Source organism: Littorina saxatilis, linkage group LG4 (assembly GCF_037325665.1).
Source record: "Littorina saxatilis isolate snail1 linkage group LG4, US_GU_Lsax_2.0, whole genome shotgun sequence".
NCBI lineage: Eukaryota > Metazoa > Mollusca > Gastropoda > Littorinimorpha > Littorinidae > Littorina > Littorina saxatilis.
The window spans coordinates 19,151,519-19,167,374 of NC_090248.1; the positions used below are offsets into that span (position 1 = coordinate 19,151,519).

General features: G+C 39.8%; 1 protein-coding gene across 1 annotated transcript in view; it reads right to left on the reverse strand.

Annotated features, from left to right (window-relative positions):
* The window catches only part of LOC138964172 (glycine receptor subunit alpha-2-like), a 32,933-nt gene extending 30,275 nt beyond the window's left edge, over window positions 1-2,658 (reverse strand). Inside the window, exon 1 of the mRNA XM_070336060.1 lies at window positions 385-2,658. Within this exon, the coding sequence (XP_070192161.1) occupies window positions 385-425 (41 nt within the window). The 5' untranslated portion in view covers window positions 426-2,658. The remainder of the gene's footprint in view (window positions 1-384) is intronic.
* Window positions 2,659-15,856: the final 13,198 nt, after the last annotated feature.

Consider the following 15,856-nt stretch of genomic DNA (forward strand, 5'->3'; position numbering starts at 1 on the left):
GTCGGTTCCTGATTCCAAAAACATATAGATATGATATGTTTGGATTAAAAACAGGCTCAGAAAATTCAAACGAAGAGAGGTACAGAAAAGCGTGCTATGCAGAACAGCGCAACCATTACCGCGCTAAACAGGCTCGTCAATTTCACTGCCTTTTGCACGAGCGGCGGACTACGGTCATTGTGGCAAAATGCAATGCGTTCAGTTTCATTCTGTGAGTTCCACAGAATTACTAAATGTAGTAATTTCGCCTTACGCGTCTTGTTCTTCTTTCTCCCTGAATGGTCATTATCGGAGCATAACTACACATTTTATGAATCTTTAAAGAAGAAAAATAAAGAAAGCAGACAATGATAACAGTGACGAAGACAATTAATAATCACTTACATTGCCGGTGCAAGCAGAACAAGCAGGTGTATCCAGCACATCTTTGTAGAGCACACAGGTTAAACAAGACGGCGACCACTCAACAAAACACCAGCTTTGCTGGAAGTATGAAGCTTCTACCACACTTTCGTCAATTCGTAAATAAGTTTGATTCTTTCCCTCTGAGCAAAACAACCTGCACTATTTCAGTACGCTCAGTTGAGAGCTTTGAATGTCTCATGCATTGTTATCTTCGATCCAGAGACCCGTCTGCTAGTTTGTGCAAATCTTTGCTAGACTTTTGTATACAGTTCAGTTTGAGTAACCCTTTCAGCACAGTCATTTGAGTTTTCGAATGTTTGAAACACAATCGTATATTCATAGTCTGAGTGTTAGTTTTAATCTTTTGTAGAAGATCAGCGGCTAGTGCAAAGCATCCTGCATATGCTCAGCCTAGAAAGTTGAAAGTTTAAAGTTTCTGGTGACTCATTCACTATCGCGGATTCCCAGATGATTCCCCCAAGAACTCCGCTTTAGATCAGATTGATGTATTCCTGAGCAAAACGGCCTGAGACTTCCCAGCACTGACTCAGTCTGGAATATGCGATCTCTACTATACTTCAGTCGATACGAAAATTAGGTAGGAACTTCACACTATAGGCGGACGAGAACCGACCATACAGTCACTTCCATCTATTGGAAGGATGTGAACTCAAGTACATTTTCGTGATTTGCTGATCAGTCTGTGTTTTTTTTCTTTTTCTTTTTTCCCCCAGCGAAATACTCCTCGACTTGTCAGCACCACCTGTATTGAGAGGTGTGGTGTTCGCCACGTCTGGGTCAGTCTTAATATCGGTTTGGAATGTCACTCAGCACCAATCAGCAATCGACCAGCCAGCCTCTGTTCACAGGATATGACGTTCAATAAAAATCGGACAAGTCGTAAATCAGTGTGTTATTTTTCCTGAACGGAAAAACCTCCTACAGCACTTCACAACGTGCAACGCCACCTCTATCGAAATCTCAGCTACACTTTTGCTGATTTAAAAACCAGTCTAATATTTCCAAGTTTAGCAGCAATTAGCAAGCGACCAGTCAGTAGCACGAAATGTGATCTCTACTCCACGTCGGACAATTCGCAGATCAGTCCTATTACTTTACGAAATAACCTCCTCCTTCTCAACAATACCTCTATCGATAAAATGTTTTTTCAACAACACTTTTGTCGATTTAAACAAGTCTGAAATATCACAACACGCGAAACATTAGGCGACCAATCGGCAGAGCGTTGGCGAGACAATGCGATCTCTACTACAGGACAAGTTGAATATAAGTCCGCTCTGCTAAACACACTAATGCCGGGCCTCTTATACTTCTCATCACCACTGTCTAGAGAGCTAAATACACTAATGCCGGGCCTCTTATACTTCTCATCACCACTGTCTAAAGAGCTAAACACACTAATGCCGGGGCTCTTATACTTCTCATCACCACTGTCTAAAGAGCTAAACACACTAATGCCGGGCCTCTTTTACTTCTCATCACCACTGCCTAAAGAGCTAAACACACTAATGCCGGGCCTCTTACACTTCTCATCACCACTGTCTAAAGAGCTAAACACACTAATGCCGGGCCTCTTTTACTTCTCATCACCACTGTCTAAAGAGCTAAACACACTAATGCCGGGCCTCTTACACTTCTCATCACCACTGTCTAAAGAGCTAAACACACTAATGCCGGGCCTCTTTTACTTCTCATCACCACTGCCTAAAGAGCTAAACACACTAATGCCGGGCCTCTTACACTTCTCATCACCACTGCCTAAAGAGCTAAACACACTAATGCCGGGCCTCTTACACTTCTCATCACCACTGCCTAAAGAGCTAAACACACTAATGCCGGGCCTCTTATACTTCTCATCACCACTGTCTAAAGAGAGTGTACTGACTTTACTACAGTATTGTCAGTTCCAATAACGGTCCTGCATTTAAACACCACACATAAGTATACCATTGCACGGTATCACTTCTGCTGAGAAAGTGTGCTCTGTGCTTCACTTTCGTCCATTCGTAGATCAGTCCAATTTTTTTGGCAAGCGAACTCTCCTTATACTTAAGCAAACCTTCAACGAAAAATGCACTATATCTCTGCCACACTTTCGTCCAACCTGAGATCAGTCAGAGATTTCACGCAATGCCAGACACGCGTGCGTGCATTTTCTCAGCACCGTCACTGTTTAGGGAATGTAATTTTGATCTCTACTGCGCCTTAATCGATTTAAAAATCCGTCTGTCAATTTGCACCACACCAAAAGGAAACATTCAAACCACCCGACACCGTTGTTGTAAACATAATCTGACGTCTGTCACGCCTGATTTGGTTCGTAGATCGGTCTGATTTTTCACCTCTACGAATCAACCTCTCTGCAACGCTTCTGTTGAGAATATACTGGGCTTTAAGGCGAGCGTACGACGCAAAAATCAGTCCGATTTTAAATAAGCGGAACACACGATTCACCCAGGACAGCTTCTATTTTGAGTATGTGATGTCTGATACACTTTTGTCGATTGGTAGGTCACTGTTTTTCTGTCTTTCTTTGTGACACATGTGATCTTCGACTGTTCAAAATGCGCTGTGTTGAGAGTATGGCCTGCGTCCTACTCGACTGGTCAGTTTGGTTGTTTTGTGAGCGTCCCTACAACCGGAATGGCCATGCGATTAGCACCACATCCGTTGAGAGCAAACAAAATATCAGCTAGACTTTCCGTGAGGCGAAGGTCAAGCTTTCTACAGCTTTCCTTCTTCGAATTTTCAAAATAGGCTCCACAGAGAGTATGTCAATAAAACAATCAATTAGGAACGTCAAACAGCATGCGACCAGCCAGTATCACCTCTAATTCAAACGTCACATCCAAAATGCTGGGCGAAATGAACGTGAGCCCATTCAACAGCCACTTTGGATAGTTCAGATCGCATCATTTCTTATTCAAACGTGAATTTGTTATTACCTTATGTTAATACCTCAGTCTGTCCAACTTAGCGCCAACCTCGGCGGAGAGAATTCAATCTGTGCCCTTCTTTGTCCGCTTTGATCTGAGTATTTCAGATCATGCGAGACATAGAGAATACTACATGGCTTAACAGATTTACACGAGTTGCTTTTTAAAAAATTGAACTGCGAGCGAAAGCGAGCTTTTTAATATTTAAAAAAGCAACGAGTGTAAATCTGGTATGACATAGCAAGCCATGGAGTATTCTGTTTATCCTACATAGTGTACCTACGTGTATTTTACTCAAAACGTCCCGGAGTCGAAGCGTAAAAATTGAAAACGCTTCTTTTGGAACCTCGATCTCTTTTAAAGCCTCGTGCAATCTTTCACGACAAAGCAAAGAAAGTATAGCGTGACGTGTTAGTTCTAAAAACTCTTCCAGGGGATAAAGCAGGAGCAAAAGTGTTTTCATGATGACGTTTTTTTCGGTGACTTTGGCATCATAAGCAGCGAAAGAAATCGGGTCCCTATTTTTATATTTAGTCAAGTTTTGACTAAATATTTTAACATCGAGGGGGAATCGAAACGAGGGTCGTGGTGTATGTGCGTGTGTGTGTGTGTGTGTGTGTGTGTGTGTGTGTGTGTGTGTGTGTCTGTGTGTGTGTGTGTGTGTGTGTAGAGCGATTCAGACTAAACTACTGGACCGATCTTTATGAAATTTGACATGAGAGTTCCTGGGTATGAAATCCCCGAACGTTTTTTTCATTTTTTTGATAAATGTCTTTGATGACGTCATATCCGGCTTTTCGTGAAAGTTGAGGCGGCACTGTCACGCCCTCATTTTTCAACCAAATTGGTTGAAATTTTGGTCAAGTAATCTTCGACGAAGCCCGGACTTCGGTATTGCATTTCAGCTTGGTGGCTTAAAAATTAATTAATGACTTTGGTCATTAAAAATCTGAAAATTAAAAATAAAAAAATAAAAAAATAAAACGATCCAAATTTACGTTTATCTTATTCTCCATCATTTGCTGATTCCAAAAACATATAAATATGTTATATTCGGATTAAAAACAAGCTCTGAAAATTAAATATATAAAAATTATTATCAAAATTAAATTGTCGAAATCAATTTAAAAACACTTTCATCTTATTCCTTGTCGGTTCCTGATTCCAAAAACATATAGATATGATGTGTTTGGATTAAAAACACACTCAGAAAGTTAAAACAAAGAGAGGTACAGAAAAGCGTGCTATCCTTCTTAGCGCAACTACTACCCCGCTCTTCTTGTCAATTTCACTGCCTTTGCCATGAGCGGTGGACTGACGATGCTACGAGTATACGGTCTTGCTGACAAAATGGCATTGCGTTCAGTTTCATTCTGTGAGTTCGACAGCTACTTGACGAAATATTGTATTTTCGCCTTACGCGACTTGTTCGTTGTTGGCTTTAGTACAGCCACTGCACACTGCATCCTACGTCGTAACAAATTGCCGGTAAGCCTTCCACAATAAACTCACAGAGCAGTGCTAAGCTGCATGACCTCCAATAAGCCTTAGCTTCTCACTTAGCATGAAGAATAAACTCCACCAAATCCCTCGACCTATCGATCTTATCAGAACCTGTTGCATTTTGCATGACAGAAGGTCTTTTTCGGTTTGTGCTGATTTCTTTATAAGCTGGTTTGGCAAAACTAGCCCCTGATTAAAAACCGAAATTATCACGTACAGTTATGTTTCTCTGCTTTGTGACGGGACAGTTGTATTCCGATAGAATCGTTGAACCGATGTTCTGGAACGGTCACCAGAGCTAGAACTCTTTGTGGTTAACGGCCAAAGACCTCTTATTCAGGGATGGCAGTTTTCGTTACATTTCCCTCACGGATGTGCTCGCTCTACTGTGTTTCAAAAGAATCAATACATTATGTACCGGTGAGTTTGGTCTTACACGACCTACGCTTTTCAATGGAAGCTTAATAACTAGCTCTACGAAGTCCGAGTTTTAATAAGGCTTGCAACAGAAACGTGGAACTTCAAAAGAATAGTGTCTATTTTTCGAGTAGTTTATTGCTGTATATGCGTGTGCTTTTATACTACTTGTGTACATAGGAAGGGGAAAAGCCAAAGGTCGAATGGACGCAATGTTGTCATCACACCACAACGACGTTCTGTTTTCCTTGTTTTTGTTTGTTTGTTTGTTTGTTTGTTTGTTTGTTTGTTTATTTATATGAAGAAGAGTTTGCCCGTTGCTCACTGAAGAGTCCTCTAAAAAGAGGTTAAAAACGTTACACACAACCCGCATTATATATCGGTCACTATTGTTTGTCAGTTGTCCGTTTTAAATCTCATTGGACACAATAAAAGCATGAGGCACAGAGAGCATTTTTGGAGCTGTCGAGAAACGCTGCGCAAACTAAGTCGCAGCATGCTCCTATTGTCTGTCTGTTGTTCCTGTCCAAATCTCAGTTCGCAACCATTATGGCAGTACCAGTATTCTATCCACTATTGCCCAAGCTTGCTTACAAGTGCGAGTAGCTATAGTAGTTGAAACCCACCCCTTCAAAGACCAGAATTCTTACTGGAGTGGTCGTTTCTTTTGTGGGTCTTGGCCATTACCGACTGGGCAAAATCGAAACACTGCATTACGATTTTATGTTCGTAGTTTCCTGCCATCGACCTTTGCTGCAGAAATATACGTACTATAACACTAACTCTTCGTGCGCACCAGCTTTGAAGTAGACCAGGCCTTTGACGAATATGCTCCACTCGCTTTTGAACGATCTCTTTCTAGGCTGAATAGGTTTGTCAATACAATACTTTTTTTCTGTTGGTGTGTAGACAGACTCAATCGTGCATGCACACTAAAACACATCTTTCACATAAGGATTGTTATAACTAGCGATATTGTATGCAATGTATGGAATTTTTGTAACGCTTTTGACACTTTCTCTAATGAATAGGTTTGTCAATACATTAAAACCACAACTTCACTGTCGGTGTGTAGACAGACTCGATCACGCATGCAGAGCGAAACACGCATCACTATATCTTTCACATAAGGATTGCTATACGGAGCGATATTGTATCCAATGTAATAACTTTTTTAACGCTTTTGACATTTTCTTTGATGACAAGTTTGTCAATACAATAAAGCCACATTCTTTTCTGTCGGTGTTTAGACAGACTCAATCACGCATGCATACCGAAACACACATCACTATATCTTTTACATACGGATTGCTATAAGGAGCGATATTGTATCCAATGGACATTTTTTTTAAACGCTTTTGACACTTTCTTTGATGAACAGGTTTGTCAGTAGAATAAAACCACATTTTGTTTCTATCGGTGTGTAGAGACCTACAGACTCAATCGCGCTTCCATACCGAAACACACATCGCTATATCTGACACACAAAGAGTGTTATATGAAGCGATTTTGTTTCCGATCGAATAATCTTCGAAGTTTTTAACACTTTCTTTCATGAATAGGTTTGTCAATACAATACAAAACTTGACTAAATGAAAAAACCCACATCTTCACTGTCGGTTCGTAGGCTGACTCAATCGCGCATGCACAACGAAACACCCCTCGTAATAGCTGTCACATAAAGGGGGCTATATGAAGCGATAGTGTATCAGATCGAACCATTTTTGACTCTTTCCTTGATGAATAAGTTTTGTCAATACAATAAAACCACATTCTATCTGTCGGTGTGTATACACAGACTCAATCCCACATGCACATAAAAACACACGACGCCATATATACATATATACGTCACACAAAGAGTGCTACACTTGCAGCGATATTGACCCCGATTGAACAATTTGTGCCGTTCTGACGTCGCGCTTCCCAATCATCCCTCGTCCATGTAGTGATCGATGAACATTAAGCCGTGGCTGTGATTAGGAGTGAAGGTCACCAGCGGATGTGGAGCGTGTGGTTTGCCATGACTGTGACCTACATCATAATTCTCGCATTAGATAAAACAAAGCGAGATTTTATGTACCGATGGCTTTGTAACAACGAAGAATGCTATATAAGTTGTGTGTGGTCCTGGCAACTGTTTACCTCATTTCACCAAAGGAATTTAATTCCCTAACATAATTATATGAAGTTAGTAAACATGTTTGTATTAAACTGATGATTTGATAATGAAACACTTATTCCAAAATGAGTGCCATGTGATAAACTTTTTTTCTTTTTTTTTTTTTTTTTTTTTTAGGAGATCAGACATTGTTAATCACACATGTGCGTGCGTTTTTTTTTTATATCGGAATTTTTTTTAAAATTTTTTTTATTATTTTTTATTATCATTTTAATTCTTATTAAGTTATTATTGTTTTCCTTCAGTCTCACTCTTTCTCTCAGCTTCACACTCAATGGACAGTAAACAGATCATGGACAATTTTTTTAATTTTTTTTATTTACATTTACCCTCTCTCTCTCTCTCTCTCTCTCTCTCTCTCTCTCTCTCTCTCTCTCTCTCTCTCTCTCTTTCTCACACTTGTCCACACAACATCTCTCTCTCTCTCTCTCTCTCTCTCACTCTCTCTCACTCACTCCCTAGTCCGTCTTTCTCTGCATCCACTTTCTTTCTCTTCGATCGCGACTTGTCTGTTTTTTTCTGAATTTTGTTCTTCGGATTTTTCCGTCTTCTTCTTTGTTCTTCTTTTTTTTGCTTCGTCTCTCTCTCTCTCTCTCTCTCTCTCTCTCTCTCTCTCCCTCTCTCTCTCCTCTCCCCCATACTCTGTCGGTCTCTCTCTCCCCCTCTCTCCCATAATCTGCCAATCTCTCTCTCTCTCTCTCTCTCTCTCTCTCTCTCTCTCTCTCTCTTTCTCTCTCTTTCACTGTCTCCTCTCGTTCTATCTTCTCTCTCTCCACCTATTTTTTTTTTACATTTTGTCCTATATTTTCTTCCGTCATCATTTCTCCTTTTGTTACCTAACGTTTTTTTATTTCAATTTCACAGATAGCAACATATATGCGAGTCACAAGTCAATTATTTTTCTTAATCTTAACTCTTTCTCAAAAATACATCCGATCTCTAAAGGGGTACCGTATCTATAAATACCTATGCACATTTTTGCAATCAAGATCAGCAAATTGACATAGTTTGCTTCAGCAGATGAAATAGAATTCCTTTTAACTAGGCCAAATAGGGCATCCCGCACATCAACATGAATTCTTTTTGAACAAGCGGTGAAGAAGGCTTCTTCAACAAGATTCCACACTTTGCTTATTTTTCTACAATAATAAAAGAAATGTTCGATATAATCTGTCTCTTCTGTACAATGTGTACAACTAATACTCTCAGCAATGCCCATTTTATACAATATAATGTTCGTTGGATAAATGTTATGAGTTATTTTCCAGTGTAGCAGTCTTAATCTTACTTCTTTTGATGCGTTGCTTGCTATCTGCCAAATGTCCTTGTTTATTTCAATTCCCATCTTTCTTTTCCAGAAACTGACTGCAATAGTCTCAGTTTGATAAGCGTCTACCATTAATTTACGAAACTGCCTGGGTTTAAATGTACTTATTTTTTGATAATCCATTACCTTCATAGCTTGTATTCCATTATCATTCATCTTCAAAAAAAAGGGATGCTATTGCTGTGCGAATTGCCCCATATTCAAATAGTCTTGTTGGTTTATGCCCAACTCTTTCACAAATCCTGTGAAATGGTAAAAACATATTATTCTCGTATAAATCCTTCACATAGCATATATCAGATGTAACCCAATCACGTAGAAACATTGTCTTGCCACGATAAGCAATTAGAGAGTTATTCCATAGGCATAAATTCTCCAGCTGGGTCATTTTTTGCACGCATGGTAATATCTTTTCATGGTTGTCAAGCCAACATTCTAAAACGCTTTTCCAGAACTTGTTTGTAATCAACCCCAACCCTTTAAATAAGGTTGGTTTGACGTTTGCTTGAAAGCAGCATAGATTTTTTCCGAGTTTGGAGAACATACTGAGTGGAATACTTTTCCAAGCTTCTTCGTTTTGGTTGCAGTAATTTCGAAAACCCATGTGATAAACTTGTTGTACGGCAGTTATATATTTCTTTGCGTTGAACATTGTTTTGTAACTATCGTTATGTACCATGCCCTTGATATCTGTGCTTTCATTTCATGACAAAATGTAGACAGTTTGCCTGAATATAACATCTGGAAGAAAACAATAGTGGTTTGTTTATTTGCTTGATGAAGAACGATAATCCAAAAAGTTTCATCCATGTTGGCAGTCGTTTTTCAGAACCTTTAATTTCAATAAACAGATAGAAAACTTCTGTGATCAATTATTTTCTTATTGTGTAGCCTGTCCATGTTTAAATACATGTTTGAAGAGGCTGAGTGTTTGTTGAGCCTGAGGGGAAAATCCAGTATAGTTCTTTACTGAAGATAAAAGATTCGCATTTTGAATTGTAAAGGTGTCCTTGTTTGAACGGTTATTATGTATGCTTTACTGTACTGAGTGTAATGATTTGTTTGTTTGAGCCACTAGCCTTTTTCCACGGATTGACCTTGTAATCTGAATGGAAAATCTAATTCCGATGTGGAGAACACTTCATCTATGTTCTTGTAAATATTGTTAGCAACTTTTATTTTGTTCTCATTATTCATCCCATAGAAAAGGGGAAAAAAACCTAAGTGAAGGGAGTTAAGATCTCGTCTTAGCTGATGCTTTTCTCATATGCTAAAAATGTATGAAGCCTGATTGTTGCCTTTAACTTTCAAGTTTGGGCGAAACTACGTTCAAAATGTAGTTAAAGATTGTTACAGTTGTAGGGAAGCAGCACTTCAACGACACTTGGGCTAAATTTACGAGGACCGTGCCCATTAGGGAAAAAAACCACGGTTTTCATCCCTGTCCTGTGTGGGGGTCGAATCCGGCTCGCGCACGTGAGAGGCACGCGCTCGAACCACTGATATATATATCACTCCGTCTCACGCTTGGGATGCAGTATGAACGGAAGTACAGTTTCTTCACTTTGAGAATTGTTTTATTGGATTTAGAAAGGACAGCTCTGTTTTAGCACGCATGTGTGTGTGTGTGTGCGTGTGTGTGTGTGTGTGTGTGTGTGTGTGTGTGTGTGTGTGTGTGTGTTTTCATCCCTCTTTGTCTCTCTGTCTCTGTCTCTTTGTGTCTCTCTGCCGCTCTCTCTCCTCCCTCTCTCCCTTTTCTGATGTTAGTGTTGAGAGAGAGAGAGAGAGAGAGAGAGAGAGAGAGAGAGAGAGAGAGAGAGAGAGAGAGAGAGAGAGAGGGAGAGAGAGAGAGAGAGAGAGAGAGAGAGAGAGAGAGAGAGAGAGAGAGAGACAGACAGACAGACAGACAGACAGACAGACAGACAGAGACAGACAAGAAAGACACACAGACACACAGACAGACAGAGACAGACAGAGACAGAAATGCCTCAGGTGTGTGTCGGCATGAGCCATGTTGCAAGTAAGCGATAGACCATGTTAATTATTGACAACGACTGAGACCCGCGGGACATAAACGAGCGATTGATGTATATAGCGTTTTACCGGGCTCTCTCATAACAGTAACAATCCCAGGTATGATATAGCAGGTGTCTTTATTTCTCATTCGGATGGGAAATTATATATATATATAAGTATGACATGAAGACAGATTCAGACAGTCATTGCTCTACAAGTCAATGACGGTCGAGTTAAGTTTAAAGTCATAATTATTTGGGTGAAAAATACACATAACATTTATATATCGATCCAGTTTAATTAAAATGTTTTTTTTCACGTTTAAGTTAATGCTAATGCACATGCACATTCAGCCCCTTAATTACAAGGCAAGGCAAGACAATGCAACATTTATTTCAAGAAACGCTAGGGTTACATGAAATAGGTAAATTACAACAACAAACAAAACAAAAAATAATAACAAAGCACAGCTCTTCACAATTTTTGAACATAAATAACTCAATTTAAATCAGTGGTTAATTGACTTACGTGTCACAAAGTGTATACCGTTAATCACATTTCGATCGCAATATGCTTTACTAAAATACACGTTCAACAACCCTCACTTCTTAGTTAATTCAAATAATTATTTTAATTTCAATGCGTTAAGATTCGTCCTTAAATATACAAGAACTAACCTCTTCTTTATATTTTCACAAAAAAAGACACAAGAATATATGTTGAAATTCGTCTCCAAGCACTCCTGATTGGCATTTAAATTTAACACATACGCTCTCATTATGCGGTATATTTAAAATACATGTTATAGTAAACTCATACAACTGATTGGCAAAGTTGTCAATCATTTTATTTTCTCATCTTTCACAAGTTGAATTATATTTTACTGCATTTGATCTTCACTTGATCGTAAGACGCGACTTTGACGTCTCAAGTACCTCCATCTTCTAGGAAATATTTTATTTTACGATTTCGTGAGGAAAAAATGAAACTAAGTGGTTGTTTGGCACTTGCTTGGGTGTGTCGGGGTTACTTTCCTCACTCTTGATCCGTGAGCGTGTTCCTGTTTTAAATCTGTCCTAACAGGAAAAGGCGTGACTCCAGTGTCTGAAGAGCATCATCTCCTCCTCACACCCACCCCCCTCTCCCCCTTCAACTCTTTCATGCATACCGTAGAAACACAGGCCTAAGTTTTAAAGAACCAGAAACAAGTGAATTTTTTACTTGCTTAAAAAATTAAAGTTTAAACAAGAGTTTCTTCGGGAATCTGCGATTCTAAGAAAAGTTGTTGTTATCTAATGAAGGACAGCAAGTAATATACTTTTAAGCGTGGTCTTATGAATGTGAATAACGCCTTCAGATATTCATTTTATACAATAAATATTAATAAAATGTAATCACTATAATGCTCTTGGTTTTTTTCCCTCTAAAACTAATGGCTGTGGTGCAGGTTTTATTCATGGAGTTTTACTGTCGACTTTTCCCTGCATGTGACAGAGTTAAGGGGAAGGTTAAGTAAACTAATACCAGCGAAAGTCACAGTTTTCAATTGCTTCGTGCCTCTTTGTTTCTTGAACAGTACTCTTGATTTTGGTACCGTTGTGTTTCTAAGACTCTGCAATTGCCTTTGATATAAGGCTCACTGTGTATAACTGGATTAAACACATGATAATCGCTAATGAATAAAGTAATATTTTTTCCGATTCAGGTACATACAGCGACTAATTGGAACCTGGCAGTGAGGAGGGTAACGCCGCTACAGTTGGTCTACATCCTTATGCACCCGTCTACGTATGTTTGGTTTTTATTATCTGCAAGAGGAAGTAGACATTTTGGAAACTGAGTGTGAAATGCAAATGGCGGCCGTAATTACTTCATGCATTAGCGACTACCGTGTTTGATCCAGTTATTCACAATGAGCATTATATCAAAGGCAAGTGAAGAGTCTTAGGAACACAACAGTACCACAATCAAGAGTACTAGTCAAGAAACAAAGACGCACGAAGCAATTGAAAACTGTGACTCAGTTTCGTAGGTATAAGTTGACTTAACCTCCACCATAAGAGATCAATGTTTTCTTTCGTTGTGAAGCTCATGGCTGTAGGGCAGTTTCTGTTCGAGCTGTTTGTGTACCGATTTTCGTGTGTGCGAGTTTAGAAAAAAACACACAAAAAAACACACACAACCACAACTGTTTGCGTTGCCACAGAATACGGCCGTACGAAGATACATGTTATTACATTGCTTGCAAGAATGTAAGGCTCTGTGTTTGCCATGCGCCTGTTTGATTAAGCTCCTAATTTATCACCATGGAGAAATGGATGGGTCACAAGAGTAATTCAATAAGCTTGTGTCTGCTAGTTTACCGTTGCTGAAGGTTTAAGTGCTAGGTGTGTGTGTGTGTGTGTGTGTGTGTGTGTGTTAGTGTGTGTGTGTGTGTGTGTGTGTGTGCGTGGGTGCGTGCGTGCGAGCATGCGTGTGTGTGTGTGTTTGTGCGTGTGTGTGGCTGTGTGTGTGTTTGCGCGCGCACGCGAGTGTATGTATGTTTGTCTCTGTCTGTGTGTGTGTCAGTGTGTGTGTGTGTGTGTGTGTGTGTGTGTGTGTGTGTGTGTGTGTGTGTGTGTGTGTTTTTCTTGGTTTGTTCCTGGGTTTGTTTCTGTGTGTCTGTTACTCATACACATATATTTAAAGTTAAAATGCGTTGGCGTAGTCACATCAGTTCAAACATGATACTTGTCAAAATTATACCGAAACAGATCAGCGCGGATCCATACCTACATAAACAACACATCGATGCTAATTAAAGTGCGTGAAATGTTCTTGGCCATTATATCACAGCAGGGACCCGATAACCGTACATACTCTATTGATCCATAATGAACACCTGTGGATGATTGCGAGGTGTAAATCAGCAAAGAAAAGTTAAGACTGACAGGCGGTCGTGTTATTGAGATGGTTGTTTTTATAAAGTGATCTCCCGTGTCAGATTCGATAGGTAATATTGCGATCACAATGTTGAGTTATCAAAATCAGGGCTTGGAATAACTGCACAAAGAGGTCTGCATGTAATCTATATAATCGATATCGGTATGTATGTAAAGGGATCTAGGCGGTACAAATAGATATTATAACGCCTCAGTGCAGTTCCATGGTATTGTATCTGGAGTCTGTATTTGAAGGCATTGAGGTGTGCCAGTGTCAGGTAACAAATGTAGGTTGTATATAAACGCTAGCATTTCCCGATTGCACGTTATGACCGTTGTTAGGCGTTTGTTATGATTTACAAGATGATCACATGTGTTAGGTGTCGTGAGCGCGAGATTTGGGGGGGGGGGGGGATAGGGGGGGGGGGGGTTAGTAGGGGGTGTAGAGAGAGTGTGAGAGATATAAAGAGAGAGAGGAAGACAGAGAGAGATAGAGGGAAAGGGAGAGAGACAGAGAAAGAGAGAAAGAGAGAGACAGAAGAGAGACAGACAGAGACAGATAGAAACTACGAGATAGGGGTAGAAAGAATGTCACACAGTCTGTTTGTCCGTTCATCTGTTCACCCGTCCATCTTTCTGTCCACCCATCCGTTTATTGACGTATCCGTCGGAATAAACGTACTTTTAAACTGAATGACAGTTGACAAACATTGTATGTTGGTACAGGGGGCCATTTAACGATGTTCTTCTAGTTTTTTTGTTACGTGTAGTGTGACGTAAGACGCGGTTTTAAATACCTTCGCGTGTTTATTATTCAACTGTCAATGTAAAATCCATCATTGCTGGACTTAAAGCTTGACAAGATAGTATGAATTATGAGAGCACATTCCATTCCAAACCTTATATGAGATCAATGCTAGCTGATGAATACTATTCAAAAACAGTAGTTCATGCGAAGCTTCTTTGCGCTCGAAAAAGCACCAGCATGGCTTTGTATAGAGTTGGGACAAAGGGCATAACAAAAAAAGCAGGTAGAGATATTTGTTATTGAAGTACCTTAACAGCTCACCGGGGCAATCCATTTTGAGTTATTTGTGTGTGTTTGGGTTGGATCTTTACCGTGCGAGGTGTCGGATGTTCCGAGGGTCGGATGGCACACGGGTGGAATACAAAGATTGTCCAGGGTCTGCGGGGACAAAATCGCTTTAATTGGAGATCTAAATATCGATGTCTTCTTCATTCAAATGAACGTCTTTTAGTTCCCTGTAACACCACCGCCCCGCGGCATTGTGTTTTGAGTTTGTGTTTGTGTATTTGGGGTGTTTTGAATGCCAGACGTTCGGTTTTTCGAGTGTCACATGACAAAAAAGATGGCATGAGGAGACTTGTCGGTGAAGACAAAAGACAAAACTGTATAGAAAAGAGATAATCGGTTCAACGAGGATTTTTTTCTTTTTAACATCAAAGACTCAACAGCAATATTCTTTTTGTGCTTAGCCGATTTGAGCGTTTCGAGCGTGTAACAACTAATGCTTGATAACATTTTAGTTTTAGTTGAATGTTTCTTTTGATCTTCCCACGTCAACCACATTTAGTTGCAAGAGAAAGGATTTTAGCTTAGGCCAAAAAAAAAAAGTGTGGTTAAGGTAACATAGCCAAAACAAATAGGGTAGGAAGGTAGGCAATCACTTTTTTTTTAAACTTATTTTTTCTAATGTGTACAAATTAAACCTACTTGACAGGGAAATAAGTGTGCGACTCGAGCGCTTTCGCTTTCATTGCGTTTTCTGCACTCGTTTTCTTGTTTTTTGGGTGTTTTTTTGACAAATGTAATAACAAGTTATACGGTCGGCCCCTAAAAATAGGGTAGGTCGGGTTACCGTAACCACACCTAATTTTTTTTTAGGCCTAAGAATACACGAGGCATGAAAGGCCTGACCGATGGGTTTCAGAGTTGACTGGGCCAGCCATGCAGTGATGTGGGTTGTGAAAGCGAACCTACCTACACGCCAACAAACCAACCAGCATACAAATAAATACGAATGAACCTCACAACTTTTAATATATGATGTGTGTGTGTGTATGTGTGTGTTTGTTTGTGTGTGTGTGTGTGTGTGTGTGTGTGTGT